At 38.2% G+C, this 23157-nt stretch overlaps 1 protein-coding gene across 23 annotated transcripts in view; it reads left to right on the forward strand.

Moving 5' to 3' along the window:
- PLEKHB2 (pleckstrin homology domain containing B2) overlaps nt 1-23157 on the forward strand; it is a 60058-nt gene that overhangs the window by 16015 nt on the left and 20886 nt on the right. For all 23 annotated transcript variants that reach the window (XM_081058711.1, XM_081058722.1, XM_081058710.1 and 20 more), the window contains 2 exons: nt 4411-4450; nt 5689-5778. In XM_081058711.1, the coding sequence (XP_080914837.1) occupies nt 4411-4450; nt 5689-5778 (130 nt within the window). The remainder of the gene's footprint in view (nt 1-4410; nt 4451-5688; nt 5779-23157) is intronic.

Here is a 23157-nt window from a genome sequence, read left to right on the forward strand (position 1 = left end):
AATCTTGTTCTTTTTATGTAACTGTCTTTTATAAAGCACTGACATCTGGATTAGACAACCATTTCCTTCCTTTGATGGTTTTTACTCCCATCTGTCATCTCTGAAGAAGGGATGCAAAACTGCAAGGAGCAAAACCCATCCTTATCAATTTTTAGCCTGTTAATATTGGTATTGATGTTGGATTAGAATCTTGAAAACACTAATTAAATATCATTTGGGGAGAAGAATGTTTTTCTGTCTACTCTGTACCACTCCAATGGGTTAATTATGGACATTATGAAAATTCACTAACAGACTATTGTAATATACATTAAAATATTCATATATATGTGGCATTTTCATAAAACCCAGCAGAACAGTTTGTTAGAGTGCCTGCCCGTGTATTTCACATACGTGTTCATCCTCAATATAAACATTTATTTTGTGCTAAACTCTAGGGTTTTAAATATCAGATGTAGCTTCTTTCTTACATTTTCTGATTTATAGCACTGAATCTTAAGTGATACTTTCTGGAAGAAGTATGGCTTTTCTGAAGACTGATGGATAGATGACCATATGTCAAACCAATTCACTACTTCTGTATAAACTGGAGCTATATTATTTCTATTTAATAATTTACTTTGTCAACTAGAAGGAAAACTGAATTTCTGAAAATACTAGATTTTTTTATTTAGGGCCTTGCTGAGGTCCATGTAGCCTGAAAGCACAGCTTGAAGAAGCTTTGAAACAGTGCTCTAACTTTCAAAAAGTAAGGGGTGCTTCTGTAGGCAGAGGAGTAAGCAAATGTGCATCTTGTGTGTCAGAAATTTCAATCAGAGAATATCGTTTCAATGATTAACAGTGTTACATCAAATGGACAGATTGTGTAGGAAGGATAAGGTTGGGAGGCTATGCCCCTGCATCAGGGAGTCTGGGGATGGGGTCTGGTAAGAATGAAACTGCTTTGAAACTCCTTAAGGTGAATTTTTATCAGGACGTTGGAAGAAAAGCCACTGTTGATCTTTAGAAAAGCCACATTGATCTTTAGTATTGAAAACTGTAGAAGATACATATGAGTGCTCCCATGGTTTGTGCCGTAGTAAGGAATTTTAGGGAGGCTCATTGTTATCTTTGAGTTACTGATGAAGTCAGAGAAGCTGAAGCACCCTTTCTTTTCTCAAAGCTTATGTACCTTGAGTACTTAACTTTGCACTAGGCATTGTTTTCATTGCTTTACACATGTTATTTAATCCTTACCATACCTTATAAGATGCGTACTGTACCTGTTGTAAGAAAGTGAGGCTTGTGAGGTTAAATAACTTCCTATATCAGTTTTTTGATGCTCCTATACTAAATTACCATGGACTTAGTGGCTTCAAACAATATAAACTTACGATAAGGTTTCCGGAGGTCGGAAGTCCAGTAGGGGTCTCACTAAGTCTCAAAGCGTTGGCAGGGCTGTGTCCCTTCTGGAGACTCTAAAGGAGAGTCCAGCTTCTAGAGCTTGCCTGCGTGCCTTGGCTTTTAGCCTCTGCCTTTCTTATGCTGTCATCTCTCTGACTCTCTGTAGCTGTAGAAAGTTAGTTATATGCTTTAAAGGACTCATGAATAGTTTGGGCGAACCTGGATAATTCAGAAAAATCTCCCCATCTCAACGTCCTTAACGTTAATTAAGCTGCAGAGCCCTTTGCCCTGTGTAACATATAGGTTGCGGGGATTAGGATGTGGACATCTTTGTGGAGAGGGGGATAATTATGCCTACCCTGCTTCCCAAGGTTTTAGAGCTAGTAGACTAGCCTCAGCATTTAAGCCTTTGTATTCAAGCGCTTTGTCCTTCACTGCTCTGTTGTGTATGTCGAGATGTCACATATACGGAACATTCGTAAGTAATAGTAGAAAAAAATATCTGGAACTAAAATTTCATAGTATTTTAATAAAACATGGGAGGTTTTGTCATAGAGAAGGTAGAAGAAATAAAAGTATGCTGAAGGACTTGCTTTGTTTGGCCTGGAGGAGTGGGTGGGTCAGAAGATGTTGACTTTATCTTGACCTGTATGGGAAAATGGAGGTTTATATATGTGTCTAATTTTAAGTACAAGTTGGGGAGGATAGCAACAAAAGATAATACTTTTTAAACTAGAAGAATAAAAGGGAACAGAAAACATTCCTCATTTAAAAACACACACGTAACATCAGAAAACTTAATGCAAGACAGGAAATGAACTAACAGTAATTAGACCAATGATATCTATGCTTGCAATAAATGTGAGTTGGTTAAACTCTCCTTAAAAGGAAAAAGACCTGTCCAGACTGCTGGTCTCCTCTTGCTGTGGTGGCACGAGAGCAGAGTGTGAACTGTGGCAGACAGAGTCATGGCAAGACACGCATTTATAAAGTTTATTTGCTTCTTTGACCCAGTATTTAGGTCAAAGCAGTGCTGCCACAACTATCATCAAAGGAGGCATACTTCCAGAAAAATCTCAAGGAAGAGTATTGCAGGCAACAGTAGTAGCTGTTTGGATCAGGCTTTAAAGGAAAGGGTGGAAAGATTCAACCAGTTAGTGTGAATCTCTCCAAAACATGGAGGTAAAGTCATTTTAGACAAGGATTGTTTCTTATTTGGAGATGGTGACATTTTTGGAAAGTATGTACATGGAAATAAATCACTATTGAAATCTCATCACATAAAAAGTGTATATAATTTCCATGTTTTTCTTTTTGTGTGTGTGTGTATAATTTCAATGGTGTTTTCCACAGAAATAGAAAAAAACAATCCTAAAATTCGTGTGGAATCACGAAAGACCCCAAGTAGCCAAAGCAGTCTTGAGAAGGAAGAACTAAGCTAGAGATAGCACACTTCCTGATTTGAAACTTTATTATAAAACCATAGTAATCAAAGCAGCAAGGCACTGGCAAAAAAATGGACACATAGACCAATGAAACAGAATAAAGAGCCCTGAAATACACCCATGCATGTATGGTCAACAAATATCTAACAAGTGAGCCAAGAATACTCAATGGGGAAAGGATAGTCTCTTCAGTAAATGGTTTTGAGAAAACTGGGTAACCACATGCAAAAGAGTGAAATTGGACCTATATCTTAGACCACTTGCAAAAATTAACTTGAAATGGATTAAAGACTTAAATGGAAGACCCCAAACTGTAAAACTACTAGAAGAAAACAGGATAAGGTTTTGTCGTTGGTCTTGGCAATTTTTTTGGATATAACACCAAAAATGCATGCAACAAAAGCAAAAGTAAACGAGCTAAAACATCAAGCTAAGAAGCTTCTGCACAGCAAAAGAAACTATCAGAGAAATGAAAAAATATCTGGAATGGGAGATAATATTGGCAAACTATGTGATAAAGGAAAGGGTTAATATTCAAAATATATAAGGAACTTGTACAACTCCATAGCAAAAAAAACAATCCAATTGAAAAATGGGCAAAGGACTTGAATAGGCATTTTTCAAAAGAGGACAAGAGGTACATGAAAAGGTGCTCAACATCATTAATCATCAGGGAAATGCAAATAGAACCACAATGAGATATCACCTCATACCTCTTAGAAGGGCTGTTATGAAAAAGACAAAAGTAAGTGTTGGTAAGAATGTAGAGAAAAGGGAACCCTGGTGCACTGTTGATGGGAATGTAACTTGGTATAGTTACTATGGATACATAGTATCCATAGACTGAAAATAGAGCTACCATATGATCCAGCAGTACCACTTCTGGGTGTATATCCAAAAGAAATGGAATCATTATCTCAGAGATGTATGTGCTCCCATTGCAGCATTATTCACAGTAGCCACGATGTAGAAATAGCCTAAGTGTCGGTTGATGGATGAAGAGATAAAGAAAATATGGTGTGTATGTACACACACACACAATGGGATATTCATTCCAACAATAAAAATGTACGTGTATCAGGTGATTGCGTTGTACAGCTTAAACTTACATATGTTGTATGTCAGTTTCTCAAGCTGGCAAAAAAAGTACCAGCATTAGTTTTAAATGCAAAAAATTACTTACAATCTAAATCTCATATCATGGAAAACATTATGTAGCCATTAAAAAAATGAAGTAGATCTTTGTGTATGGCATGAACTGATAAAGCAAGTTGCCATAAAATTAAGTATGGTACACTTAACGTTTATTAAAAAGTAAAGCAAACAGCGTAGTATAGATTGTGCTTTAAATATTTTATATAATATGTAATATATATATAATATGTACTATAATATTTACGTATTATGTATTAGTAGTGCATGTCTCAAATGAGTTGATTGAATGGGTCTTGGGGCAAGGGCTGAGCAGCTGTTCTTAAAACAAGCTTTTTCAGAAATTCTGATGCCAACACAGGTTTAAGAATTAATAAGATATGTGTTGATTGGCTCAAATAAAGTATCCCTTTCTTTCTCTTTTCTCCAGGGCCTGGAAATTTACACTCCAAGATTCCAGGACAAACACAGTGAGTTGATAATAGCAATTACCAGTAATGTTTTTATGTAGTCTTGCTGTAACATATAGGAAAATAGGAGTTTAGGAAAGGGAAATGGGAAAGGTGGGTTTCTTGGCCATCCACCCATCGATGAGCAAACAGGAGTGGGGAGGGTGCCTTTCACTGACAGTGAGCAAACTGGATTTTGCCAAACACTGTGGCAGGAGAAGCCCTCCTAACAGAGACATGCTGGTTCCAGTGTTGTTTTCTAGAAATGTTTGTATCTCAGAGATTTGTAACATTTTTATTTCTGCTGTGATTTATAGAGGAGGCTCAAAAAGGACCACAGAGCCCTTTTTATATACCCCATATCAGCCTTGTGAAACATATTTAGGACTTGTACTTGTCTCTAGTTCTGCTTCTGTCCTTAGGAGGTCACTGAAACAGTAAACCCCATTTGTAAAAACTAGTAATGCCATCTTTGTGCAACTTCCTCTGCCATCAACATTTTTGTTCTTCAGATCGGATTTTAGTTTTTCCTTTTTCTCTCCAGGAAGAAAAGAAAAAGGTAGATGGAGCTTATTAAAGAATTTGTACAGGTGGGAAAAGAAAGTAAAAAGACTTACTGTACAAATATTGTTTCTGACACTTGGTAGCCCAAGACAGTTCTTCTCCCCTTAAGCTTACTCTAGAGCTCCTGTTACCTTTTCTTTCGTGAAGGTCCTCTTCTTGGAAGAAATTCATACTAATGGTCCATATAGGTAGTGGCAAGATCCCAAGGTGATTCTTTATATGGATTTTAAAAAAAACAATGCATATATTTTTCTTTTCCATCGGGGAGTAAAAGATTTTTTTAATGCATAAAACAGACACTGTATGTACAACGTATCTTTGACTGCTACATTTCAGATTGTAGGATTTCTTTTTTGTGAACAGAAGGGTTGTTGAGAGTGGTGGAACATCTTTTAAAAGGCCTGGGTAACAGTGGGGGCTCTGTTGGGCATAGAGATCTGCTCCTGCCTCCTGCCGGTGGCTGAGGAGGGCCACCTCCTCCTGAATTAAAGGTACCAGAGTGCAGGTTGGTGTGGGGGGGGGGGGATTCCTCCTGCCATCCACTGCTCTCAGAGAGGTATCATATTTGCTGTTCAAAGATTAAACTTTTTGGTTAAAAAAAAACATGGTTAAAAAGGATATGCATATAACTTCCTAAAAGCCTATAGTCGCTTTATGGCAACTCACTTTCTTTCATACTTTCTCTTCTCTTATAGGCTTATGTTGGCTCAGAAGTGATGTATGATGACACAGCTGTGGCTTCCTCCCCACCTCCTTACACTGCCTACGCTGCACCGAACCCTGAGGTAGGGAGCAAATCTTTATGTTACAGAATATAAGTGAGGGAAGTTGGGGTCTCGGTGCTACTGTCCTTTTTAAAACAAACAAACAAACAAACAAACAAACACAACTTGAGCCAGTATCAGAGAAATTAGAAATGTACTCCAAACCCTTTTTTTCTTTAAACAGATTATTATTGCCTTTTGCTTTCATAAAATAGAGCAACTACTTTGTAATCTTCATGTTCACAATTTGTTTTTAAGATAGACCTAAAAATGAATCATGTCCGTGATAGTTGCCTTGGTAATGTGATTTTGATGATTCATAGTTTATACTTAATAAATTACTTGAATTCTCTTTATAATCAGAAAAAAAGCTTTTTTTTTTTTTTAAAACAAAAACAAAACCTTAAAAAAAAATCACATGCATGCCAAATATCAAATACCTTGGTGCCAAGTGTTCAGTGCTACATGTAGAAATCTCTGTTGTGGGAGGCACTCCTGCTTTGTCTTTTTTTAAAAAAAAAACTTAATTTTGAAATAATTATAGATTCACAAGAAGTTGCAAAGATAATATGGAGAGATCTCGTGTACTCTTCACTCAGTTCCCCAGTTGTTACAAGTTAGATAAAATCAAAAGCAGGAATTTGAATTTGTCAGTGTTTATGTCTGGATCTATGTTATTTTATCATATGTGTAGATTTGTATAACCACCACCTCAATCAAAATAAAAAACTGTTCATTAAAATCTTCCTCCTGCTGCATCCTTTTATAGTCATAACCTCCCTTCCCTTCCCTAACTTCTGTCAACCACTGATTTATTCTCTATCTATGTAATTTTGTCAGTTCCACAATGTTACATAAATGGAATTATACAGCATGTGGTCTTTTGAGTTTGGTTTTTCACTTAGCACAATACCCTTGAAAGCCATCCAAATTGTTGCATGTGTCAGTAGTCTGTTTCTTTTAATTGTTGGGTTGTATTTCATGGTCTGGATGTACTACATGATGTGTTGAAGGATATTTACCTATTGGTGGACATGTTGGTTCTGTGAAGATTCTGGCTGTTAGCATGAGCCTGCAGTGGTCACTCAAGTGCAGGTCGTTGTGCAGACACTAAGTCTCATTTCTCTGGTACAAATGCCCCCAAATGTGATACTAGGTCCAGTGGTAAGTATGATAAACATGAGGTCTGACAATTAAGTCCCTGAACTTGTTGCAACAATGTTGCTAACTTGTTTTGATATAAGAGGGATTATTCATTATGAATTTGTACTAACTGGACAAACAGTTAACCAAGTTGACTATTTGGAAGTGCTGAAAAGAATGCGTGAAAAAGTTAGACAAACTGAACATTTCACCAACAATTCATGACTCTTGCATCACGACACTGCACCAGCTCACACGGCGCTGTCTGTGAGGGAGTTTTTAGCCAGTAGGTAAATGACTATATTGAAACACCCTCCCTATTCACCTGATCTGGCCCCCAGTGACGTCTTTCTTTACCCAAAGATAAAGGAAATATTGAAATGAAGACATTTTGATAACATTCAGGACATCAAAGATAATACGATGACAGCTCTGATGGCCATTCCAGAAAAAGAGTTCCAAAATTGCTTTGAAGGGTGGACTAGGTGCTGGAATCAGTGCATAGCTTCCCAAGGGGTGTACTTTGAAAGTGACCGTAGTGATATTCAGCAATAAGGTACGTAGCACTTTTTCAGGATGAGTTTGCAAACTTAATTGTCAGATCTCACATAGGGTTGTTTTTTTTTTAAAAAAATTACATTGTTTCCCAAAGTGACCATTTCACTTTCCCACCAGTTTCTCTGCATCCTCATCAGCATTTGGTGTTGTCAGTATTTTTTATTTTAGCTGTCCTAATATTTCATTCTAATATTTCATGTAGTAATTTTTCATTCTGATCTTCAGTTGCATTTTCCTGATAGCTACTGTAGTGATGTTGAATATTTTTCTATGTGCCTGTTTGCCATTCATATATCCTGTTCAGTAAAATGTCTTTTCATGTGTTTTGCTCCTTTTCTAATTGTATTATTTTTTTAATGTTGAGATTTGAGAGTTCTTATCTACATGCCTGAGATAGGAATCCTTTGTCAGATATGTGATCTGTAGCATGTCTTTTCATCCTTTAACTGGTGCCTTTTACAGAGTTTTTAATTTTGATGCAGTCCAATTTATCAGTTTTTCTTTTTATTAATTGTGGGGTTTTTTTGGTCACGTTTAACACTTCACCTAGACCAAGTTTCCTAAGATTTTTATCCTGTGTTATTTTCTGAAAGTTTTATAGTCTTAGGGTTTACACTTGAGTCTTATCCATTGTGAGTTAATTTTTTTATAAGGTGAGAATGTTAGGTTGAGGGTCACTTTTTTGCATATGGCTGTCCTGTTGTTCCACCACTATTTATTGAAAAGACTTATTCCTTTCTGGAATTGCTTTTGCATCTCTGTCAAAATCAGTTAGATATATTTTTGTGTGTTTGTTTCTGGGTTCTTTGTTCTGTTCCACTGATCTATGTGTTTTTCTTCCTCTGATACTACACAGACTGTGGCTATATAAGAAGTCTTGAGATTAGAGACACTGATACCCCTTTTTATTTTTCCTTTTCAGAATTCTTTTTTAACTATTCTGATTCCATTTTCTTTTTATATAAATTTGTCTAAATCTATAACAAAATCTTTCTGGGATTTTGATAGAAATTGTTTTAAATCTACGTATCAGGTTTTGTGTGGGAGAATTGATATCTTTATGATGTTGAGTTTCCTAATCCATGAATATGGACTGTCTCTATTTAGACCAGCATTTTGTACTTTTCAGTATAAAAATCCTCTGTGTGTGTTTTTATATTTACACTTAAGTACTTTTTTTTTTTAGTATTTGTATATGGAATTGTATTTTAAATTTCAATTTCCCCATATTTATTGCTAGAAACACAAATGATTTTTTTATGTTGATCCTATAGCCTGTGAACTTACTAAACTCACTTATTAGTTTTGGAAGAATTTTTCTTGTAGATTTTTTGTGATATACTACATAGAAAATCATGTTATCTACAAATAGGAAGAGTTATTTCTTCCTTTCTAGTCTATGTGCCTTCTGTTTCCTTACCTTGTCTTATTGCCCTGCTTAGAAACTTCAATATTACGTTGAATAGCAGTGCTGAGAGCAGGCCTCCTTGCCTTGTTTCTGATTTCAGGGGGACTGCATTATGTTTTTTTTGCATTAAGTATGATGTTAGCTTTAGGTTTTGTTTTGTTTTTTAATGTGTTTATTAAGTTGAGGAAGTTCCTTTTCTAGTTATATGAGAGTTGTTTTAAAATCATGTATCATGTTGGATTTTGTCAACTACTCTTTCTGCATCAATCTGGTCATTTTTAAAAATATATTTATACAGTAGATTACAGTGATTGGTTTTCAGATAATTGAACCAGCCTTGTATCCCTGGTATGAACTTCAGTTTTGTTTGGTTGTGGTGCATAATTCTTTTTATTTATGCTGGATTCTAGGTTCACTAAGATTTGTTAAGAATTTTTGCTTCTAGCTCTTTCCCATCTTGCAAGATGGCGGGTAAAAAGCTGAGAAGCCGGCCACTAAGGAGAAGAAAACTGAAGCCAAGAAGGCTGACGCTGGTGCAAGGTTAAAAAGGGTAACCTCCAAGCCAAAATGCCTAAGAAGGGGAAGTCCCACTGCAGCCGATCCTCTGTCCTGGTCAGAGGAATCAGTGGATATTCCCAATAGGCTACGTGTTCCCAAAAGGCCATGTACAAGAGGAAGTATTCAGCAGCTAAAGCGAGGATTGAAAAGAAAAAGGAAAAGATTCTTGCTACTGTCACAAAACCAGTTGGTGGCGACAAGAATGGTTGCATCTGAATGGTTAAACTTTGCAAAATGCCTAGATATCATCGTACTGCAGATGTACCTCGAAAACTGCTGAGCCATGGCAAGAAGCCCTTCAGTCAGTACCTGAGAAAACTTGGGGTCAGCCTTATCCTCACTGGGCGCCATAGAGGCAAGAGGGTGGTTTTCCTGAAGCAGCTGAGCAGTGACTTGCTACTTGTGACTGGACCTCTGTCCCTCCATCGAGTTCCTCTGCGTAGAACATACGAGAAATTTGTCATCACCACCTCCACCAAAATTGACATCAGTGGTGTGAAAATCCCCAAGCGTCTCACTGCTGCTTACTTCAAGAAGAAGCTGCATAAGCCCACACACCAGGAGGGGGAGATCTTCCACACAAAGAGAAATATGAGATTACGGAGCAGCGCAAGGTTGATCAGAAAGCCGTGGACCCGCAAATTCTGCCAAAAACCAAAGCTGTTCCTCAGCTCCACAGCTACCTCTGCTCTGTGTTTGCTCTCACAGATGGGGTTTATCCTCACAAACTGGTGTTCCAAATTAATTACGAAGAACCTAATTAAATGCCTGAACTGTTAAAAAAAAAAGAATCCATGTTTATAAGGGATATTGGTCTGTAGTTTTCTTTTTTGTACTCTCTTTGTCTTATTTTGGTTTCAGGTAATACTGGCTTTATAGAATGAATTTGGGAAGTATTCCCTGCTCTTTTGTTTTCTAGAAGTGATTTTGTAGAATTGATGTTAATTTTTCTTTAAACATTTGGTAGAAATCCTGGGGGAAGCTATCTGGGCCTGGAGATTTTCTTTTTGGGATATTTTTAATTACAAATTCTGTTTTATTTTTGTAATTATAGGACAATTCATTCCCTATTGTATTGGTTTTGGTACTTTATACTTTTTGAGGAATTGGTCCTTTGTATAAGTTGTCTAATTTATATGCAGTTCTGTCATTTGGTCCATATACACTTATATTTTCTTGGTGGATTTTCCTTATCTATTATTATGTAATGCTTTTTTCTGTTTCTGGTGATATTCTTTAGTTTGATATCTACTTTGTCTGACGTTAATATAGCCATTTATGCTTACTTTTTATTAGTGTTTTTATGGTATCTCTTTTCCCATCTTTTTTCTTTCAGTCGACAAATATCATTACATTTGAAGTGAGTTGCTCATAGACAGCGTATATTTGGGTCATTTTCCCCCCTCAAACTCCCTTTCTGACAAATCTCTATCTTGTAATTGGTGTATTTAGACCATTTACATTTAATGTAATTTTTGATATGTTAAGTTTAATTATGCCATTTTTTTGTTTGCTTTTGGTTCTGTTTTTTCATTTCTTTATTTCTTTCACTTAAGTTTTTTTTTTTTAATTAAATTTATTGGGGTGACAATTGTTAGTAAATTTACATAGATTTCAGGTGTACAATTCTGTATTACATCGTCTATAAATCCCATTGTGTGTTCACCACCCAGAGTCAGTTCTCCTTCCATCACCATATATTTGATCCCCTTTACCCTCATCACCCACCCTCACTTAAGTTTTTTATGTGTTACTTGAACATGTTTTAGAATTACATTTTGATTTATAATGTTTTTGAGTATATCTTTTTGGATTGCATTTTAGTGGTTGCTGTAGTTATTATGTTATACATATACTCACATTTTTCAAAGTCAACTGTTCACATTTTACCAGGTCCATTGAAGTGTCAAACCATTACCTCTAAGTTTCTTTTTTCTCATTTTAAAATTTGATTTATTTAAATATTTCTTTCGTATACATTGATAACCACATTAGATGGTGTTACAAATTTTGCTTCAGCTGTCTTTAGGAAAATCAAGACATGTATGAAAGTTTATTATATTTACTTGTATTTCTTCTCTGACCATGTTTTCTTACGTCCTGATGTTTCAGCATTCCTTCTTTTAACATTTACTTCCTTGATAGTGAACTTCCTTTTGCCATTCTGTTAGGACAGGTCTGTTGGTAACAAATTCTCAGCTTTCCTTCATCTGAGAATGTCTTGATTTCTTTAATTCTGAAGAATATTTTTGCTAGTATAGAACTCTGAGTTGACATTTCTTTTCTTTAAGCGTTTGGTCAGTTTTTGCTCCCTTTTTTGGCCTCTGTCGTGTCTGATGGGAAATCTGCTATCATTCAATTTTTTTTCCCCCTTCTAGTTTTCTGGTTTCTGGCTACTTTGTCTTTAGCTTTCAGAAGTTTCACTGTGGTGTGAATTGGTGTTATTATTATTTTTTAAAATCTTGTTTGGTGTTCATTCAGTTTCTTGAGTATAGGTTTATGTTTCTTGCTAAATTTGGGAAATTTTAGGCTATTGTTTCTGGAATATTTTTATCTTCTTCTGAAACTGATGACATGGGTGTTAGATGTTCCACATGTCTCAGATTCTGTTAATTAATTTTCTTCAATTTATTTTCTCTCTGTTGTTCTGATTAATTGCTACTCTTTATGTTCATATTCACTGATTCTTTTTTTGTCATGTCTGTTCTGTTGCTGAGCCCATTCATTGAATTATTTATATTATTTATATATTTTTTAGTTCTGAAATTTCTATTTGGTTATTTTTTTAAATCTTGATATATACAAATATGTAATAGTCTTTACTCAGATTTTCTGTTTTTGTGATTTTCTGTTTTTTTTTAATGTATTTCAAATGTGTTCATAATTGCTTGTTGAAATATTTTTTGATAGCTGCTTTTAAAATCCTTTATAGATGATTCCTGCAACATTTTAGTCATCATGGTGTTGGTCTCTTCTGCTGTCTTTTCTCATTCAGTTTGAGATCTTTCTGATTCTTTGTATGACAAATAATTTTTTGATCAAAACCTGGACCTTTTAAGTATTGCAAGACTGAATCTTATTTAAGACTTATATTTTAGCAGACTTCCTCCTGAGACTGCTCTGGTGGATGAAGAGGTGGGCTACTTCAATACTGCCTTGTGGGGCAGAAGTCCAGATTCCCCTCTGGGTCACAGACCTGTGGAGGGTGGGTTCCTTGTCACGGCTGGGAGAGTTGGGAATTAAGGCCCCCCTCTAGGTCTCTGTTGATGCCAGCCTATCTGGGAATTGGAGGGCCCCTCCGTACTGTTCCCCACTAGCGTCCACTGATACTGTGGTTACAGACTAGAGGTTGTGAAAGTATTCAGTCTCTATTGGGTCTTTGCTAACCCTACCTCAGTGGGATAGGGAGACGCACTTTGTTTCTGCTAGGCAGAGGTCAGAATTCTGGCTACATGGGTCTTGTCTCTATCCAGCAGGATGAAATTCCAGGCTCCCCACTCAGCCTTCTCTGACACTACTTATGAGGAGGGTGTAGAAGTATTTTGTTACAGTTCGCCAAGCATGATAGTTTGACTTTTCATACTTGGCCTTTGCTAGTGAGAGCAGGGGTAGAGGTAGAGGCACAACTATTTCTGTTGTGTTTGGCTGGAGTAGAACAGTTATTGTCTAAAAATAGTTTCTCTTGTCAGATTATCCCTTTCCTTCCTAGGTTCTTTGGGTAGAGAAAGCAGGCTTTTCTTGGGGCCTTTCTTATCTGCATTTATTGGCATTTCTGGGTTGCTGGCTTCTCTTATTACCCAGTCTTAGATGTACGACAGAAAATGAAACCCAGGGCACTCACCATGTGTCTGTCCTGAGGTTTCTGCATTCCCTAGCTCATCTGCCACCTTCTTTTTTACCTTTCAGAGTCTCCTTATGTTTACAAGATCAGACAATTAAGTGGACGAACTCATCCTAGAAAAACTGGTTCAAACCTCATTGCTGAATATCACTATGGTTACCTTCGAAGTACTCCCCTTGGGAAGCTATGCACTGACGCCAGCTCCTAATCCACCCTTTAAAGCAATTTTGGAACTCTTTTTTTCTGGAATGGCCATCAGAGCTGTCAATGTATTACCTTTGATGTCCTGAATGTCATCAAAATGTCTTCCTTTCAATATTTCCTTTATCCTCGCGTAAAGAAAGAAGTCATTGGAGGCCAGATCAGGTGAGTAGGGAGGGTGTTCCAATACAGTTATTTGTTTACTGGCTAAAACCTCCCCACAGACAGTGCCGTGTGAGCTGGTGCATTGTCGTGATGCAAGAGTCATGAATTGTTGGAGAAAAGTTCAGATGTCTAACTTTTTTGTGTACCTTTTCACCACTTCCAAATAGTAAACTTGGTTAACTGTTTGTCCAATTGGTACAAATTCATAATGAATAATCTCTCTGATACCAAAAAAAAATGTTAGCAACATCATTGCAACAAGTTAATGAACTTAATTGTCATACGACGTGTTTTGTACGTAATGTCCAGGGTTTTCAGTTGTACTTAGCAGGAAAAATAGGAAAAATAATATCTATGTCTACAGTAGTTCCTCCTTTATCTGCAGGGGAATACATTTCAAGACCCTTATGACTGCCTGAAACCGTGGATAGGACCAAACCCTGTACATACTGGGTTTTTCCTGTACATACATACATTTTACTGCTTCTCTTTGTCATATCTGAATTGCCAGCACCACTGCTCTTGTGCTTTGGGGCCATTATTATGTAAACAGTAAGGATTACTTGCATACAAGCACTGTGTGGGGCAGAGTGGGACAACGTAAGATTTCATCACGTTACTCAATGGCGTGCAATTTAAAACTTATGAGTTGTTTGGGTCTCGAATTTTCCATTTAATATTTTCCGACCACACTTGACCGTGGATATCTATAACCATGGAGAGCAAAACCAAAGATGGGGAGAGTATTGTAATCCATCTTCTGGAAGCATAAGTCCTGTTTCCTGCTTTTATAAGATCACAGGTTTAGATCTACACATGTATTTGCCTGACCACAACTCCCTGTTCTGCCCTGTGTATTGCATTTATCACATAATGACAGTATATGTATATAAACTTGTCTGCTCCCCCCACCTGTGGGCTCATAAATTAGGCTGAGCCTTTTATGTCCGTATTTCCCAGTACATAGTAGTCATTCACTTGGGCAATGGAGGTAGGTTCCCTACCCATTTTTGGCAATGCTCTTATATAGGCCTGTGCTGCTGGAAAACTGCCAGTCATTTGCCCAGGACTCAGACATCAGGGCTCTCCTGTCCCCCAACATCCTCAGGCCTTCATATTCTGTTGCTTGGAAACTGCTGCAAACCGGGCTGGGGAAGGTTGTGCTGCTAGGCTGGCTTCACCAAGAGAAGACTGGTTTTGCATGAATCTCATTGCCTGTCCAACCTGATAGTTTTATTTTTTAATTTTTTTATTGAAATATAGCTAACATACGGGGCCGCCCCGGTGGCTCAGGTGGTTAGAGCTCTGTGCTCCTAACTCCGAAGGCTGCTGGTTCGATACCCACATGGGCCAGTGGGCTCTTAACCACAAGGTTGCCAGTTCAATTCCTCGAGTCCCTCAAGGGATCGTGGGCTCTGCCCCCTGCAACTAAGATTGAACACGGCACCTTGAGCTGAGCTGCCGCTGAGCTCCTGGATGGCTCAGTTGGTTGGAGTGTGTCCTCTCAACCACAACGTTACCAGTTTGATTCTTCGAGTCCCGCAAGGGATGGTGGGCAGCGCCTCCTGCAACTAAGATTGAATATGGCACCTTGAGCTGAGCTGCCTCCTGAATGGCTCAATTGGTTGGAGTGCGTCATCTCAACCACAAGGTTGCCAGTTCAATTCCTCGAGTTCCTCAAGGGATGGTGGACTGTGCCCCCTGCAACTAGCAACAGCAACTGGACCTGAGCTGCGCCCTCCACAACCAAGATTGAAAGAACAACAACTTGAAGCTGAATGGCACCCTCCACAGCTAAGATTGAAAGGATAACAACTTGACTTGGAAAAAAATCCTTGAAGTACACACTGTTCCCCAATAAAGTCCTGTTCCCCTTCCCCAATAAAACCTTTACAAGAAAAAAATATATAGCTAACATACAACCTTATATCAGTTTTAGGTATATACCATAATTGTTCAACATTTACCCATATATGTCTAAAAAGTGATCACCACGATAAATCCAGCAACCATGTGACACTGTCTCACATTATCACAGTGTTATTAACTATGTGCTCTATGCTGTACAGTACATCTCATGACTTACTTGTTTTATACCTGAGATTTTGTGCCTCTTATTCCCCTTCACCTTTCCACCCCTTTTTAATTTTTTTAGTTATAGTTGACGTTCAATATTTTATATTAATTTCAGGTGTACAGCATTAGTGGTTAGATATTTGTATAATATAAGAAGTGATCCTCCTGACTAGTCTAGTACCCACCTGGCACTATACATAGTTATTACCATGTTATTGACTATATTCCATATGCTTTATTTTTCATCCCCATAACTATTGTGTAATTATCAATTTGTACTTCTTAATCGCTTCCATTTTTCACCCTGCCCTCTTCACCCCTCCCATCTATCACCGCAACAAATCCAGTACCCATCTGACACCATACTCAGTTATTACAGTATTATTGACTACATTCCTTATGCTATACCCGGCATCTTTATGACTACTTTGTAACAACCAATATGTACTTCTAAAGCCCTTCCCCTTTACCACCCATCACAACCCCCTCCCATCTGGCATCATCAAAATGTTCTCTATATCTATGAATTTCTTTCTGTTTATTTGTGTGGGTTTTTTTTTAGATTCCACATATAAGCGAAATCACATTGCATCTGTCTTTCTCAGTCTGACATCCTCCACTTAGCACAATACCATGGATGGCAAGAACACATTCCCTCCCATGGCCGAGCAATATTCTATTGTATCTATGAGGTCTGACAGTTAAGTTTGCAAACTTGCCACTGAGCGCTTCCATTGGCAGCACTGTACAAACAACTCGGTAATGTTTCATAACCTTGGTATATCAGTGTCTCACAGTTGTGTTTGTGTTGACGTGTGGCAGTGTCTTGCTGAGTGGCGTTCATTACTGTGGTGTATTTTTGTGTGCCGTCACGAGAATGTCTGAGCTTGAATTAGACCAATGAACAAGCATTAAACTTCTTGTGAAACTTGGCAAGAGTGGAAGTGAAATCAGGGAGTTGCTCGTCCAAGTTTATGGGGATAATGCCATGAAGAAAATGGCAGTGTACAAATGAATTAAACATTTTTCTGAGTTGAGAGAACATGTCGCTGATGAAGAGAGGTCAGGGCAGCCAGTAACGAGCAGAACTGACAAAAACATTCCAAAAATTTGTGGAATTGTGCATCGAAATCATCAGCTGACCAAGAGAAGCATAGCAGACCAAGTAAATATTGATAGAAAAATAGTTAGGAAAATCTTGGCATGAGAAAGGTGTGTGCAAAAATAGTCTGGAAGGATCTCACCGAGGAACAAAAGCGAAGGAGAGTGGAAGTTTGCTAAGATCTTTTGGAAAGGCAAGATGATGTTTTAGGCCGTGTTATCACTGATGATGAAATATGGGTGTACCAATACAACTCTGAAACAAAGTGTTAAAGTGCACAATGGAAGTCAGCTCATTCTCCACGACCAAAAAAGTTCCATCAGTCCAAATCAAGAGTCAAAAAGATGTTGCTAACCTTTTTTGATATCACAAGGATTACTCATTATGAGTTTGTACCATAGACAAACTTAACCATATTTACTGTTTGGAAGTGCTCAAAAGGCTGCATGAAAAAGTTAGATGACCTGAACTTTTCGCCAAAATTCGTGGCTTTTGCATCACAGCAATGCACCAGCTCACACAGCACTGTTTGTGAGGGAGTTTTTAGCCAGTAAACAAATAACTGTATTGGAACACCCTCCTTGCTCACCTGATTTGGTCCCCAATGACTTCTTTCTTTACCTGAGGATAAAGGAATTATTGAAAGGAAGACATTTTGATGACACTCAGGACATCAAGGGTTATATGAGGACAGCTGTGATGGCCATTCCAGAAAAAAAGAGTTCCAAAATTGCTTTGAAGGGTGGACTAGGCGCTGGCATTGGTGCATAGCTTCCCAGGGGAGTACTTCGAAGGTGACCATAGTGATATTCATTAATGAGGTATGTAGCACTTTTTCTAGGATGAGTTTGTGAAGTTAATTGTCAGACCTCCTCTTACTTCATTCGTCCATCATTGGACACCCAGGCTGTCTCCAGATCTCGGCCAATGTAAACAGTGCTATCACAAACATACGATGCACGATGCACACGTCCCTTCAAAGCAGCATTTTGGTTTCTTCAGATTCCACCCAGAAGTGGGATTACTGAGTCCTTTTTTGTCTCTCGTTATAAACTTTGTTTTAAAGTCTTTTTTGTCTGGTATAAATGTTGCTACGCCAGTTTTTTTTTTAATTTCCATTTTTATAAAATACCTTTTCCATCCCTTTACTTTCAGTCTGTGTGTGTCTTTCAATCTGATGCTAGTCTCTTGTAGGCACCATATGTAAGGGTTTTATTTTCTTATCCATTCAGCTCTGCTATATCTTTTGATTGGAGTATTTAATCCATTTACATTGAAAGTAATTTTTGGTAGATATGTGGCTAGTACCACTTTATTAGTCAAAATTTTTGTCTTCTTTTTTTTCCATCTTACAGAAGTTTGTCTAAGACTCCTCGTAATACTCGTTTGGTGGTGATGAACTCCTTTAGGTTTTTCTTGTCTGGGATGCTCTTTATCTGTCCTTCAATTTTAAGGGATAGCCTTGCTGGGTAGGGTAGTCTTGTGGTTGTTTGCTTTTCACGATTTTGAATATTTCTGGCCTGCAAAGGTTCTGTTGAGAAATCAGCTGACAGTCTTATGGGAGCTCCCTTATAAATTACTAGTTGCCTTTTTCTTGGTGCTTTTAGAATTCTCTCTTTGTCTTTAACCTTTGGCATTTTAATTGTAATGCGTCTGGGTGTGGGCCTGTTTGGGTTTATCTTGTTTGGGACTCTCTGCACTTCCTGCACTTGTATGTCTGGTTCCTTCTCCAGGTAAGGGAAGTTTTTAGTCATTATCTTTTCAAATAGGTTCTCACCTCCTTGCTGTCTCTCTTCTCCTTCTGGTAATACTATGATGTGAATGTTGTTATGCTTGATGTTGTCCCAGAGGCTCCTTATACTGTCCTCAATTTTTTTTGGATTCTTTTTTCTTTTTGCTGTTCTGATTGGTTGTTTTCTGCTGCCTTGTCTTCCAAATTGTTGATTCTATTCTCTGTTTCATCTAGTCTTCTGGTGATTCCTTCTAGTGCATTCTTCATTTCAGTTATTGTAGTCTTAACTTATGACTGGTTCTGTTTTATGGTTTCTATATACTTTTTTTATGCTTGCTATCTCTTTTCTGAAGTTCTCACTAAGTCCCTTGAGCATCCTTATAACCATTGTGTGGAACTCTGTATCTCGTAGGTTGCTTGCGTCCATTTCATGTAGTTCTTTTTTTGGAGTTTTCTCCTGTTCTTTCAGGTGTGACGTATTTCTTTGTTTCCTCATGCTGGCTGCCTCTCTGTCTTGTCTTTTTGTGTATTAGGTAGATCTGCTATGTCTCCCAGTCTTGGCTGGGTGGCCTTATGTAGTAGGTGCCCTGTGGGGCCCTGGCACAGTCCCCCTGGTCACCTGCTCTGGATGCTCCAGGAGTGTCTCTTGTGTGGGTTGTGTGTGCCCTCCTGTTTTAATTGAGCCTTGATTGCTGTTGGCACCTCAGTGGGTGGGATTGACCCTCAGGCTGACTGGTTGTGGGGTTTGGCCCTGTTTACAGCTTACAGCCTGCTCTGTAGGAGGCTTACCCCACTGAGTGTTACTCGCCCCAGCAGGCTCTGGTGCCTGTTGAGACCATCCTTTGTGTGCCACTTGTGGGGCTAATTGGGTGGTGCTCTGCTGTGGTTTGAAGCCGACCTCGAAGTATGTTGGTTTGGGGGCATATTGCGAGGGGTTCCAGTGTAGGCCCACGTCACCAACTGCCTATGACTGGCTGGGGACTATGTGGTAGGAGCTTCAAAGTGATCCACAGTTTTTCACTGCCTGTGCTGAACCTTGTGCTGGAGCCTTGTGACAGAGGCCACGCCATGAACCAAGGGTGTCTACCACCAGTACCAGGCCTGGGGTAGCTCTGCAAAAAGCCAGCCCAAGGCCTGCTGCCACCTGCTGGCTCCCTTACATTTCAGCCACTCATAAAGTCTCATGCAGTATGTGAGTTGGGTAGGGCAGGGTGTCAGGAAATCACTTGAGTGGGAAGAGTTGTGATCACCAGGTTAATGCAGATTCTGGTTTGGTGCCAGTGCTGAACCTGGAGCTACTCTGCAAAAGTCTCAGAGCACCGAGGCCCGTAACCACCTACCTGGGGACTGATTGCTATCCAAGAAACAGTGGCAATGCAGGCAGAGCTGGTTGCTTACTGAGAAAGTGCCTCCAGTGTTGGGAGAGTTGGGTGGGGTCTCAGCAGACCTCATCAGGCCAATTCAGATTCAGATTCGGCCATGGGCATGGGGGAAATGCTTAACACAGGAAATATGGCACCCACCTGCCAGCTGCCTAGAAGGAGGAACCCATGCAGGAAAAATGCCAATTGTCCTCCAGCCCTTACCCTGAAGCCACAAACTTCAGTCTCCCCACCTCATGCCCCCAACAACTCCCAAACCACCGTTCCTCTCTGCTGTAGCCCAGGGTGAGTGCCTGCGAGTGAGTGAGTCTGTGCATGGACCCTTTAAGAGGTCCTCTGAGTTTCCTGCAGCTTTTTTTGTCCCACCAGATGGTCAGAATTGCCACTGTTTTTCACAGCCAGATATTGTGGGGGCTCTTTTTCCTGGCACCAGTATTGTGGGCTGGGGAGACTGGTTTGGGGCTGGGGTCCCTCGCTCCTCTGGGGGCAAACTTCTGCAGCTGTGATATCCCTCCTGATTCTCAACCACTATATGGAGGTTTGGGTCCTGTTTCGCGTCTCTGCCCCTCTTACCAGTCTCAATGTGGCTTCTTCTTTATATCCTTAGTTATAAAACTTCTGTTCACATGTTTCTGCAGGTTAATTCTTGTATAATTGAGTTGTAATTTTAATGTGTTCACTGAAGGAAGCAGGCATAATGTTTATCTTCTCCACCATCTTGGATCTTTTGGCCCAAACTGATCATTGTAGAGACTGGCAAAACAAGGCCCAGAGTAGATAGTTGACTCACTGAAGGTTAAGTTAATGGCAGAGTTCAACTGAAATCCAAATCCTTGTAAGTTCAGTTCTCTTTTTTTGTTGTATTTTTCTGCCTTTTTTATTTTACAGCCTGAAGATAGATTCTAATTTGGGTTTGTTTTCATTAAATCTTAAAACAAGTTTTTTAAAAAGGCATAATGACACTGTCTCATTTTTTTATTTTACTTTTCTATTTTTTTTTTTTACTGACTTAAATTGTATTGACTTAACTTGGAGAGTCAATTTTAATATTTTACCTGGGGTTTCAAAATTGTGTTTTTAAAAATTGAGGTATAATTGACATACCACATTATGTTAATTTGAAGTGTAGAACATAATGATTTCATATTTGTATATATTGCAAAACAATCACCAGAGAGTAAATCTAGTTGACATCCGTCACCATACATAGTTACAGAATTTTTTTGTTGTGATAAGAACTTTTAAGATTTACTTTCTTAGTAACTTTCAAATATGCAACACAGTATTATTAACTGTAGTCACCATGCTGTACATTAAATCTGTGAGTTAGTTTATAACTGGAAATGTGTACTTCTTGACTCCCTTCACTCAAGTCTTCCATCCCCCAACCCTTACCTCTGGCAACCACCAGTCTGTTCTTTCCATCTGTGAGGTTGGGTTTTTTTTGTTGTTTGTTTGTTTGTTTTAGATTCCACATATAAGTGAGGTCATACAGTTTTTGTCTTTCTTTGTCTGACTTATTTCACTTAGTATAATGCCCACAAGGTCCATCCATGTTGTTGGCAGATGGCAAGATTTCATTCATTTTTATGACTGAGTAATATTTCTTTGTACATATGTACTACATTTTCTTTATCCATTCATCTGTTGATGGACACATAAGTTGTTTCCATATCTTGACTGTTGTAAATAATGCAGTAAACGTGGAGGTACGTATATCTCTGAGTTAGTATTTTCATTCAGAAAAAATACCCAGAAGTGGAATTGCTGGATCATATTTTTATTCTGTTTTTAATTTTAAAAATTCTGAGGAACCTCCACATTGTTTCCCATAGTGGCTGCACCAACTTACATTCTCATCAATAGTGGACAAGGGTTCTCTTTTCTCTATATCCTCGCCAACGTCTCTTATCTTTTTGATAATGGCCATTCTTACAGGTGTGAGGTGATCTCATTGTGATTTTGACTTGTGTTTCCCCAATGATTAGTAATGCTGAGCATCATTTCATATGCCTGTTGGCCAGTTTTATGTCTTCTTTGTAAAGATGTCTATTCAATCCTCTGCCCATTTTTAAATCAAATTGTTTTTTCTGTTATTGAGTTGTATGAGTTACATATTCAGAGGGTGCCAAAAAAATGTACACACATTTTAAGAAAGGAAAAAATTGTATTACAATTATAATACTCAATATATACCAATAGCAAAAGATGAATACAAGTCATGTGTATACGTTTTTTGACACCCCCAGTATTTTGGATATAAAACCTTTATTGGATGTATGATTTGCAAATGTCTTCTCTCATTCGGTTGGTTGCCTTTTTATTTTATGAATGGTTTCCTTTGCTGTGCAGAAGCCTCCTACTTGGATGTCGTCCCTCTTGTTTATTTTTGCTTTTGTTGCCTTTGCTTTTGATGTCAAATCCAAAAAAAAATCATTGATAAGACCCATGTCAAGGAGCTTATCACCTGTGTTTTCTGGGAGTTTGATGGTTTTAGGTCTTACATTCATGTATTTAATCCATTTTGAGTTGATTTTTTTGTGTAGGAAGAATGTGGTCCAGTTTTATTCTTTTGCATGCAGCTGTCCGGTTTTCCCAACACCATTTATTGAAGAGACTATCCTTTCCTCATTGTATATTTTTGGCTCCTTGGTGGTTAATTAATTGACCACATAGGCGAGGGTTTATTTCTGGGCTGTCTATTGTGTCCCATTGATCTGTATGTCTATTTTTATGCCAATACCATACTGTTTTGATAGCTGTAGCATTGTAATATAGTTTGAAATCAGGAAGTGTGATGCCTCCAGCTTTGTTCTTTTTTCTCAAGATTGCTTTGGCTATTTTGGGTCTTTTGTGATTCCACATAAATTTTAGGATTATTTGTTCTAATTCTGTGTAAAATGCTATTGGTATTTTGATAGGGATTGCACTAAATCTGTTTATTGCTTTGATAGTATGAACTTTTTAATAATATTCTTCCAATCCATGAACATGGAATATCTTTCCATTTATTTCTGTCTCTTTCAATTTCTTTCATCAGTGTCCTATAGTTTTCAGCGTATAAGTCTTTCACTTCCTTGGTTGAGTCTTTAGGGTTTTATACTTATGTGTGACAATTAAGTTTGCAAACTTGTTGCAATAATGTTGCTAACCTTTTTTGATATCAGAGGGATTGTTCGTTATGAATTTGTACCAACTGGACAAACAGTTAACCAAGTTTACTCTTTGGAAGTG

Source organism: Rhinolophus hipposideros, assembly GCF_964194185.1.
Source record: "Rhinolophus hipposideros genome assembly, chromosome: 9".
NCBI classification, from domain to species: Eukaryota; Metazoa; Chordata; class Mammalia; order Chiroptera; family Rhinolophidae; genus Rhinolophus; species Rhinolophus hipposideros.